The following is an 11490-nucleotide window of genomic DNA, read 5'->3' as shown; positions in this document are numbered from 1 at the left end:
AAGCAAGGGAAATCGATGTGGGAAATCTCGGACCCACACGCCCACGCCACCAGAGACAAGCCCACGGACCCACCACGGGCGGCACTCGGGCTGAGACAACCACGGCCCAGGCTGCTCAGGGTGCCACAGCCACCATGGCCAGCTGTCTGCCCAGGCAGAACCCCCAGCTCAGGGCCCTTCCAGCGAGACCCCAGAGGCAGAGGGGCGCCCGCCCTCCCAAGAGCCCGAGGACGTGGCTGCCACGGGGCCGCCGCTACCTACCATGTGCGGAAGGCGGATGTTGGCAAGACTTTGGATGAGGGCTTGGCTCAGGCCGGACAGCTCCAGGAACAGGGCTTCGTTCTGCTCCTCGATGAGCCTGTTCTCCTCCTCGATGCTCTTCAGGCTCCTCTCCATGGACGAGATCTGCGCCAGACAGAGACGGGAGCTGCCTTCCGACGCATCCCCCGGGAGCGCACGGGGCGTGCCCGCTGGGCCACGCCTCACGTCCCTCTGCGAGAGGGTGAGGAGGCAGAGGCCCTGCCGCAAGTGGGGGCTGGCAGCACCCTGGTCCCTGGGTGGAGGAGGGGATGCAGTGACTGGGCCAGGGCGGGGGTGCCACGGCTTTATGTGCCCCACGGGGTGGAGAGGAGCACAGACTGAGGCACCTGGGCTCAAGTCCCAGCTGCTACCAGCTTCCTGTTCTTCCTCTCTGGTAGGGACACTGTACACACCTTGTGGGACGTCCACCTGCCTTTGGGTTTCCCCCACCAGAAAGACCAACCAAGTGCCTTATTAAAGCTGTGAAGGTGGGCTTCCCTGGTGGCACAGTGGTTGAGAGTCTGCCTGCCGATGCTGGTGGACGCGGGTTCGTACCCCGGTCCGGGAGGATCCCGCATGCCGCGGAGCGGCTGGGCCCGTGAGCCATGGCCGCTGAGCCTGCGCGTCCGGAGCCTGTGCTCCACGGCGGGAGAGGCCACAACAGTGGGACCCGCGTACAGCAAAAAAAAAAAAAAAAAGTAAAGCTGTGAAGGCAAGCAAAGCAGGCCGCTGCAGCTCTCTGCGACTCACGGCGGAACCAGCACGCCAGAGAGCATCCTGGGATTTCTGGCACAAACACTTCTCCTTCTCACGGCGGAACCAGCACGCCAGAGAGCATCCTGGGATTTCTGGCACAAACACTTCTCCTTCTCTGGACCCAGCAGGGCACTAGGAGGGAGCCTGGAAGTTCTCCCAGGGGCTCTAAGGGCTCCACATGGAGCAGCAGAGCACGGTGATGACAGGGCTCATGGCCATGGGCGTCTCGCCTGCTCTAGGTGCCACAGGCACACGTGAGTCTCAGGGCGCGCAGAACCCTGTGCAGAGGGTCACCACCCCGTGGGGAAGGTGGGAGAGAAGCCAACCCCGGGGCCTGGCCCAGAGGAGACACGCTTGGGAGGGCAGCCCCCAGCCTCGCTGCATCTCAAAGGAGCCTCAGGCAGAGGCAACCTCATGCTGCGTGTGTGACGCACCGAGCCATCCCTCAGGGGCAGGATGGCGAGCCGCCGTTCAGGAGGCTACGGCTCTGCGACCTGCGGCTGGGAAGCATCACTCTCTCACCGCCTAGTGACAAGCCTTTGGCTTTCAAAACGTTTTGAGGAGAGGTCCGGAGCCTGCCTTCTCTGCCTGAGCCCTCCTGCGGAGCACACAACTCAAAACTCCCTGGACGGGAAAGGGGATCCAAGTCCTTCCAAAAGGACGATAGTGAATAATCTGTCTATAAATGGGTGGGCATTGGCAAGTAAAGAGAAATCAGAGGGGCTTGCCAAGGGTGCTGACACTGGGAGATCCCTTGGACTTTGAGAAGGAAAGGAGCAGGGAGGTATGGGGGGGACAGCCACCCAGTGGGGTGTCTCGGTCCCCAGAGACAGCCCCTGCACCCCTTCTCTGCTTCCACTGCCTGTGAACGTGGGGAAGACGCTGCACAGCAGGACAAAACTCCCTCCAGGTCCTCGTGGGCTGATGCTCTTTTTACACCAGTTCCTGGGTAACGGGAGGTCAGCGTAGAGGCCCGTCTGCCAGGGGAAGGAGGGGCGGCACAAGTCACGTGGACTCCAACATCTCACACCTCCCATCCACCCCCTCTGCCCTCCAGCTCCGCAGGGCCAGGTCACCTCCTTGTCCTCGGGGACGTGGCTGTGCGCGGCCTCCCCTTCTGTGCCCCTAGCTCTGCTCCGGCCCCCACTCAGCAGCCAACGGAAGGGCATGGTCTTCTTTTCAAAACAGACCATCACCGTTCTTTGTAGGGTTTTGTTCTTGTTTTTTTCTGGTTGCAAATGTTCGATTTGGGGAAATCAGAGAGGTAGGATGCAGACACCTAAAGTAACGTGTAACCCTGTCCCTCAGCACAGCAGTTCTTTCTGGGTCGGACACCGTGCTCACCGCTTTCCTCATGGAAATGCATTCACCTTACAACAAATGAACGCAGTAGGTTCTCTTATCTCCACGCTACCTGGGAGGACATCCAGGTACGGATCAGATGAGAGCCTCACAAGGTCACAGAGGTGGCTTGTGGCAGCGCTGGGCTGGAACCCAGCACCAGCCGGGCTCTGAGGACCCACACTGGGGTTCTGCTCCTACTAACCAACGGGACCAACAGCCACCAGCACCTCGGGACTCCTGACGCCGCTGAGCAGAGCACGCGCTGAGCAGAAGCTGGACAAGGCCCTGGGCTCCCCGCACACTCCCCAGAAGAGGAGGCCGAGGACGGGAAGGACATCCTTGGGTTGGAGGGCGGGGCGGGGGCAGGCAGGCAGCACCACCCACCTGGGACTGCAGCTGCACCATGGCGGCCTCCATCTCGGAGTTGGACTCGTTCAGGTCGCGAATCTCCTGGTTCAGCTGCTTGATCTCCTCGTCGCTGTCCAGCACTGCCCCAGAGAGAAACCTCAGTCGCGGCTCTCGCAAGTGGGGCTCAGCCGAGGCCTGATTTCTAATGGACCCAGGGACCCCCTTCCCAAGCAGAAGCCCTGGCTCGTGGCCCACATCTCAGGCTGGGAAAGGTGGCCTTCAGGACTAGTAGACGTGTGTCAGCTGTTTGCCTCCTGGCCCTGGGTCTTGGTGGGAAAATAGACGCATCTGGGGCGTTAATCGCTGAGATAAAAATGGAAGCTTTTCCAGTGGCGCTGACTTCCTCAGCTTCCCTCTTCATTGAGCCTGAGTGAGTTCACAGGCCCACACTATGGCTTCCAGCGCGGCCAGCAGGGCTCACCAGCCCCCAGGTTAGAGCCGTAACGACCACGCGAGGGCACAGGGCAGCCAGAGGCTCTGAGCCCAGGTCAGGAGGGCCGGCGGCTCAGCTCAAGAGCTCTGTCCCCACCGCGACTCGCTCCAGGGCGGCTTTGCTTCCCGACCCACTTCTCGCCAGTGCCACCCGCCCACTCTGGCCGCAAAGACCACGTGCAGGGGCTGCAGGAGGGCAGCCTTACCATCACTCGTCTTGAATTTCGTGCCGAGAACCTCATCCCCTGAGACTTTTCCCTTCTTTCCAGCGAAGGTCGCTCTGGGACAGCCGGACAAGCTGGAAGCAAAGGTCACACGTGAAAAGCCAGGGCAAGCTCACGCACCACGGGCCAGTCTGAGGTCACATGTCCCAGCGAGAGCTGGCGGCCTGGTGGGATCCTGTCTGGAATGTCGTCGCTCATCCCCGGTGCCCCTCGCTCCCGACTCCAGCCCCCAGGCTCCCTCAGTCCTCAGCAGCCCAGGCCATTCCCAGCTCAAGCCACTGCCCTGAAGTCTTGTTCCTCGGACGGCTCGGGGCAAGCACCACACCACCTTTTCAGAAAGGACCTCCTACCCGCTTCCTGCTGCTATCTCCCCGCAGTGTGTACCATCCTTCACCAAACTAGGTATTTAACTTATGTGCTGGTTTGCAGGGGGGCTGGTGTCCTCTTGTTCTCCAGAGACTGATACTTGATGGACTTTCAGTAATGGCTTGTGGAATGAATGGGCTAGCAGTTCGGGTCTTGCTTTTTCCTCAAGAAACTACCATTTACACCTGAGCCCTGGTCTGGCCCTCCCTGGGAGCCTTGCCCACAGCCCCGCAGCTGGGGCCCTCCTGGGTGATGCAGGGGCAGGGAGGCTGGGATAGTCACCTCCTGTGGGTGAGGAAGCTGCCGTTGGCATGGCCGGAGCCGTCGCAGCCCGGGGTGGGGCAGGTGGGCCCCTCGTTCTTCAGGGGCTTCCAGGAGGAGGAGGAGCCATTGAGGGAGCCCTCTTTCTGCCTTCGGGCGGCCAGAGGGCAGCCCGACGCACTTCTGTGAGAGGCGTATTTGCCGCTGATGTGACCAAGCCCCACACAGCCTGGAACTGGGCACCTGGGCACAAAAAGGTCAGAGGTGAGCCCCAGGCGCCGGAGCCCAGAGACACCCCCCCCAGGCCAGACCCTAAGACACGCCAGGGTCTCCTGGACGAACTCCAGGCCTTGGAGCAAGAGAAGCACAGGAAGCACAGGAGGCCCGGGGCCTCCCCAGCACAGGGCTCGCGCTCCCCCCGCAGCACAGGGCTCGCGCTCCCTCCCCAGCACAGGGCTCGCGCTCCCCCCACTAGCCTTGGTCTCATATCCCCAGCACAGGGCTCGCGCTCCACCCCCAGCTCAGGGCTCGCGCTCCCCTCCCCAGCACAGGGCTCGCGCTCCCCCCACTAGCCTTGGTCTCATATCCCCAGCACAGGGCTCGCGCTCCACCCCCAGCTCAGGGCTCGCGCTCCCCTCCCCAGCACAGGGCTCGTGCTCCCCCCCCAGAACAGGGCTCGTGCTCCCTCCCCAGCGCAGGGCTCGCGCTCCCTCCCCAGCACAGGGCTCACGCTCCCCCCCCCCCAGCACAGGGCTCGCGCTCCCCCGCCCCCCGGCACAGGGCTCGCGCTCCCTCCCCAGCACAGGGCTCGTGCTCCCCCTACGAGCCTTGGCCTCACATCCCCAGCACAGGGCTCGCGCTCCCTCCCCAGCACAGGGCTCGCGCTCCCCCCCAGCACAGGGCTCGCGCTCCCCCCCCCAGCACAGGGCTCGTGCTCCCCCACACACACCCCGCTAGCCTTGGCCTCACATCCCCTGCACGGCTGTGGGGTCAGCAGCCACCTTCTTGCCCCGACCCCCAGCAGCAGTGACCCCTGGGGCCTGGGGCTGGCTCTTGGTGGCCTCAGGTCCGGCATCATTTCTGCGTCAGCCCAGAGGCCACTTGCTGGGAGCTTGCCCTGAGCACTGGCCGCTTGTCACTGCTTTCTATAGGCCACAGACCCAGCAAGCCCAGAGGACCCAGTTCACAGAGAGCTCGCTGGGGTACAGACACGCCACAGGCAGGAAGCCCCCGGGAGGTGGCAGGGCTGGGGGACAGCGTGCTGCCTCGTGGCCCGCACACTCGGACTCATCTCACAGGCGCCCTCCTCGGCCGGGCCCATCCTCATACGTCCCCTTCTCAGCTCTCACCCCTTTCTCACTCATCCCAGCCACGTGGGCCCTAACGTGGGCTGTCCACCAAGCTGGCCCAAGGTCACCTTCGCCGCCGATCCAGAGCGGAGTCACTGCCAGGGGCCCCTGCAGGGGACTTGGGGACGTTCCCTTCTATGTCCACCGCCAAGCCTGGACACCTCCCAACCGTGGGGTCCCAGGGGGACCACTGGGCACTGGGCCCGGCCGTCTGAGGTACCTGAGGTACCTGACGTTACAAGATCAAGAGGCCAAGTGAGAGTCACCAGCTGAATCTAAGCGCTTCTCTCCCGCTCTCCCTGCGAAACCCTTGTCTTCTCAGGAGGGGCTGCTGGGGTTTCCCAGCAACTGCCCTCGTGGTGAGTGGCTCAGATATGTCAACGGTGACTCTGCGAGTCTTTCCCTCCACACCCCAGGTCCAAATCTTCAGAGCTGCCAGGTGACCTCATGTTAAGACGTGTGGCACACCCAGGGGACCCCCGGTCAGAGGCACATCTCTTTGGTCAGGTGCCAGGGCGGCCGGGGGCAGCCGAGGCCTCTCCACGGGCAATGGATGTGCAGCTCCCGCCCCGCCACGCTGGAACCTCCACAGACTTTCCTTCTTCTTTTTTTATTGGGGTACAGCTGTTTTACAATGTTGTGTTAAGTTTCCACTGTACAGCGAGCGAAGCGGAGCTCCCTGTGCTATAGAGCAGGTCCTCGTTAGTTATCTGTTTTACACATATTAGCGCGTATGTGTCAATCCCAGTCTCCCAAGTCATCCCCCCCACCGCCTCCACAGACTGTCTAGGTCAGTTACTCAGTCGTGGCCAAAGGGATTTACTGCAACGTGCTGACCGACTCAAACGCTGCAGACACGAGACGCCCAGGAGGGAGCTCTTCCTCTACGGGTCCCTCCGCAGCCACGCCAGTGCCGGCCGACCAAGTCACGCCACGCAGCGGGGCCTGGCGCACCGACTGAGGTGTCTGCGGCCACCTGCCCTTGTCTAAGATGCTCGTCACTTACAAATACGGTTAGTCTATGGCTAGGGAGGAGATCCTACAAAACGGAGGTGCTAAGTGGGCGGCCCCCTCTCCTTGCCATGGAGCCCTTAGAAACTCCATCCATCCTGTAAATGGTGAACTGTTTCTACAAGTCACATTCTCCGCTTGGCTGCAGAATCTTGCTGTTTGTTTGTAAAGCAAAGTTGACAGCACATCAGGGAAAGGAAAACCGCTTTTCCCCGTTAACCTGAAAAACGCTGATCTTGACTCTCATCGCTTGCAAATGCAGCACAAGTCATTTATCATCCCTACCAGCAGGATCCTTGCTAAACCCGTAACAGCGATGCGTCTGTACGATCACAGGCAAATGCCTAGGTTCTCGGAAGAAAAAATATTCTTTCTCCACCCTCTCATTTAGTAGGCAGCATTCACAATACCAACAACCATGGATTTTGCGTTTTCGATTTAGCATTCATTACAGTCTTACTGTGTAAATTAAATAAACAAGCCACTGCCTTATTAGGCCCCTCCTCTGTGGCCAAGCAGATGTTTGGGTGGCCAAGCAGCTGGGGTGAGCTCCCGGGAGGAGCAACGGAACCTCGGGCCAGGTTGATCCCCTCCACAGAGGTGAGCGTCTAGCCGTTCCTGACAGTCAGGGCAGACCTGCTTCCCGTGCAACTGCGCGCCCTGCCCCAGCCAAGCCACCAGGCAGCCAGAGCCCTTCCCTTCCAGCCCTCACCCGCCTGGGGGCACCCGCTGCCTGCTCTACCTGGCGTCAGCTCTGAAAGTCCTGGGCAAGTTGGGTGCTGGGTCACCCTGTTTGCACCTGTGGCACAGCCTTGCCCCCACCTGCCAGTGGGGAGCTCGGGGGGTCCCTCCCGGAAGGATCAGTTTTCAGCGATACCAGCCCCCACCAGGCGAGTCAGGGTCTGGGTCAGGGTTCATGACATGTCAGGCACCCCCAGTGAGAAGGTCCGTAGAGGGTTTCAGGCACTCCGATCACTTAAGGCCCAGGATGTCCTCTCTCCTCCCCACAGGACTGTTGAGGTCCCAGTTCAAGGTGACCCTCCCAGGCTCCCTCACTGCGCGTCAGCTCCCTTCAGAGGTGTGGGAGCGCGCACACGTGGTTCAGAGACTTGCTGTCTTTCTAACCACCCTCTCCTCCTCGACTCTTTGCACCTGACCTTTCCCACCAGGCCAGGAGCCGTGCAGACCGCAATGCCCGTGAGTGCCTGGCCCTGAGGGTTGCCAGGCCCTGAGGTCCACGCCCAGGTGCCCAGGTGCGTGGGCAGCAGGGCACTCTGCCTCTCCCGGCCCGTCAAACGCCGCAAACCCGAGAAGCCCAGACAGGAGCCCGCGCACGCACACGGGTGCGTGTGCACACGGCTCCCGCCTGCAAGGTGTCCCCGTGCACAGTGCGAGCACGTCTGTAAAAGTGGGCATTGTCACAGCTATATTAATGCAAACAGAATCTAGAAGGAGCTTTTAAAATTATAAAAATGCCGGAAAACCCCAAGTCTGCACGGCAGCCAAGAGGGCGGCAGGGCCCGGACTCACTTCATCAGCTCAGGGTCTTCCTTGTCATCCTTTGCGGGTGTAGCCTTGGCTCCGCTTTTCTTGGCACGAGGGCAGCCTGACAAGCTGGTTTTGAAAGAGGAAACAATGCCACAGTGGTCCAAGGACCGCAACGCCTCACACACCCCCGCCTCACCCCTCCCCTTAAGCCCTGTGCCAGCAGCCCCGGCGGCCCCGGCAGCGGGGCCACATGCAGGAGGCGGCACCGTGAGCCCCAGCTCTGGTCAGAGAGTGCCCTGGTCAGGCTCTGGGAACACTGGCAGTTCCCACGAAAGGGACGAAACCGTCTCTGGATGCAGCAACGTTAATGTCTTACTTGGAGCCTGGAACTTCGTCTGAGGAGGAAACTGTCCCCACCCGCTCCGGCCTGGCACCCAGGGCACGGCAGGCTCACCTCCGGTGCGATGCGTAGTTCCCCGTTATGTGGCCGGAGCCGTCGCAGCCGGGTGTGGGGCACCTGCGGAGGAGAGCGGAGCTGGGACCAGAGCCGCGGAAGTCACTTGGCCACAGAAGACGCCTCTGTACTCAGCCCCCTGCAAGTCGTCTACCCACTAAGGTCTCACAGATGGCCACGTGTGTCCCAGCCGGCCTGCTGCCACGACCTCCGGGCCTCGGAGCCTGGCCACCCACGCTCCCCAAGGGGGCCCCGGGGGGCGGAGAGGAGAGCACGTTTCCACTGCGGGATGATGGGCTCCTGACTCAGCCTCCTGCAGAGGACCAGGCTGGACTAGAAGGTTCCAGAACACATGTGGGCCTTTAAACAAGCGCTCAGGATGCAAACGTCACACCTAGGACCGGTTCATCCTCCTTGAGCTTGCTGGAGGAAGACGGCCTATTCCCACCAGGGCTGCCACCGTCGTGAGCACGCACAGACGGCACTGAGCCCCTGAGACGTGCCACCCCCAGGAGCGGCGACGTCGGGGCGTGAGTCCTACTTGGTGAGCGCCGAGTTCACACGGGCGCGGGCTTTCGAGGGATGGCTGGCACCGGCCGAGGGGAGGGAGGGGAGGAACAAAGCACAGAAGCCCAGCTGGGTGCACCCCAAGTGCTTGACGAATGTATCACGTAGAAGGTAAGACTTCCCCTCTGATACACCAGCTTGGGTTTTCTTATTTTTTCCCTGAATGTCCACTGAAGAAAAATGAATCCGTTCCTGCTGGCGTCAGTGGGGAAAGCACCCGATCCTGCAGGTGGGTCCTCAGGAGGCCTCGTCCGGGGTGGATCTGCCGCCTGTGCCGTGTCCCTCGTGAGGGCGTGGTTTCGCCCAATGGACCCGGCAGGACCTCGGTGCTTGCATCGGGAGAGGCTGGCACTCACTGGGTGCTTATCTGCCATTCCTGGCTCCATCCTCACAAGGAGAGAGAACTGTGGAGCCAAGGCCATTCCTCAGCACAAACGTGGGCCCAGAAGGACAGAGGGCCGAGCGCCAGCGGGGCAGGACACGGGCGGCCCGTCAATCAACAGAGGGCTCCCTCGCGCCCAGGCTCCGGCAGCCGTCAGCGGGCGACACTGCCCGCCCATCTCAGGCTGGCACACCAACACGGGGGGGCTAGATGCCCAGGAGCCTCCTTCCTGGCCCCTCTCTTCACCCCTGCCCCAAGTGCCACACACCAGCGCCTCCCTGGCCTGGCAGCCGGCCAACGGGTCAATCTCCCTCCTGTCGGGCTCTGGGGTAACTCAGACCCCACTGAGGTTGGGACACCTCCCGCCCATCACGTGTGGTCACATTCCAGCCCCCACATCTGGGGCAAAGAGGTTTTTGTGTTTTAACGGAAACCACCCACCACCTCTGTCCAGGTAAGCATCACCCTTTTCAAATGAACCCCAGCTGCTGGGACCTCCTGCTCTGATACTCTGCGTCTCTGCGTGGCCCGCGGTCCCAGGGCGCCAGCTGCTCAGAAAGGCCCTCCGGGCCGCACGGAGGGTACCAGGGTGTCCCTCACATGGCTCTCTGCGCTGAGGCCCGGGCCTTGTGACACCCTCTGGAAGGACACTGCTGCTCCCTCCTGGTCCTTCGCAGCTTCGGAACACACAAGCTGGGCGCTGCAGGCAGTGGCCAGGATGGCGGGTCCACGGCAGTCCCAGGCCTCTGTGGCCATAAGCACAGCTCTGGTCTGTGGGTGACACCCCTGCGAGTTGCAGCCTCTGGTGGTGCCTGTGAGTGGGTCTCAGGTCTGGGGGAGGCGACTCAGCGACAACATGCACATTGGGGCCCTCCAGGAAGGCGGCGCAGCCCCACCCTCCTTGCTGGCCTGATGTAACGGCTTTTCCCCAAGAGTCCTGTCCGAGAGAGGATGACGTCACATGGCTGGAAAAGCAGGTGTGTGCTCTGGGCGCCAGTAGCGTCGGCCACTCTTATGGTCCCGGGTAACCCCAGGGCCAGCTCCAGGAACCCTCCCACCTTCTGTTCTGAGTGCGTTGTCTGGGCAAGACGAAGAATCCATGCCGCTTGGTGCACAGCAGACGTCACCCCACCCCCAGCCCTGTCCCGTGGCCGGGGCGGGGTGGCGGGGGGCTGTCCCCTACCCCGTGCAGAGCTCCCCCATGACGCCCTTGCAGGCTGTGTGGCTGCACTCTGAACGCCCACACATGAAGTGGGCTGCGCAGCCCAAGGCAGCCGAGTCCCCAGCTCCTGACCACACTGGGCACGTGGATGGGAAGAACAAACACCCTTGGGATTTGATTAAAACACAGAAAACACGTCGTCTGCAACTGTCACTGCCAACCAGGTGTTGATGGGGGCCACCAAAAAAGACTCATTTGCAAGGCACAGGTGCCTTTGCCCCCGTGGACAGGTCACCTTCAGCTGGCACTGCCACGAGGCTGAGCAGGGTGCCAAACCCCCACCGAGCGGGGGAAGGAGACAGGAGCATGGGGGAGCCAGGCCACACCCACACTGCGGCCCGCGAGAAGCACGGAGCACGCTCCACGGAAGGAGCCCTGCGGGAGAGAAGCGCGCCGGAGGGAGTTAGGGAGTGATTTGCTTTCACACGAGGAAAACCTTCCATCGCTAACTTCCAGACAAGTTTGGGTTACAGCTCTTCACAGGCTCTCAGTCTTAGAAGGGCACTGACCCTCCCTGTCGGCCACATTTCTGGACCCAGACCGAGCCTGCGTGTTCCTTCCAGGAGCCCTGACTAACGGCTCTGCAGGAAAAGGGCTACTGAGGGTGTGTGGTCACTTCTAGAATTCCACCACCACCCAGGCAGGCCTTCAAACTGGAAAACCATGAAAACTGATCAGTTAGAAAAGCAAGTCGAATTGGAAAAGATAATAGGAGAAAGGATCACGAGAAAGATGGTAAAAGAAGAGAGGAAGGAAAGCGGGAAGAGGACGGTGGGGAAGAGTGCGTCGAACCTACAGGACTGAGGGCCTCACTGCCTTTCTGGGGCTGGACACGGGGTGAGTGAGCACACGTGTGAAGCTGCCATGATGAGCTGAGCCTCAGAACATGCAGGTGTCAAAGCCGATAGTTCCCAGAAAGACGCTTC

The 11490-nt window shown here is 61.7% G+C and overlaps 1 protein-coding gene across 4 annotated transcripts in view; it reads right to left on the bottom strand.

Moving 5' to 3' along the window:
- Positions 1–11490, bottom strand: part of MYT1 (myelin transcription factor 1) — a 102376-nt gene that overhangs the window by 12614 nt on the left and 78272 nt on the right. For all 4 annotated transcript variants that reach the window (XM_030841598.3, XM_060284284.1, XM_060284286.1 and 1 more), the window contains 6 exons: positions 8394–8456; positions 7982–8065; positions 4113–4334; positions 3447–3538; positions 2785–2888; positions 262–405 (listed from right to left, as the gene is read on the bottom strand). In XM_030841598.3, the coding sequence (XP_030697458.2) occupies positions 262–405; positions 2785–2888; positions 3447–3538; positions 4113–4334; positions 7982–8065; positions 8394–8456 (709 nt within the window). The remainder of the gene's footprint in view (positions 1–261; positions 406–2784; positions 2889–3446; positions 3539–4112; positions 4335–7981; positions 8066–8393; positions 8457–11490) is intronic.

The sequence above is a fragment of the Globicephala melas genome, chromosome 15, assembly GCF_963455315.2.
Source record: "Globicephala melas chromosome 15, mGloMel1.2, whole genome shotgun sequence".
Classification (NCBI taxonomy): domain Eukaryota; kingdom Metazoa; phylum Chordata; class Mammalia; order Artiodactyla; family Delphinidae; genus Globicephala; species Globicephala melas.
The sequence above is the reverse complement of the archived record's forward strand: the minus strand, read 5'-3'. Positions and strand labels throughout refer to the sequence as shown.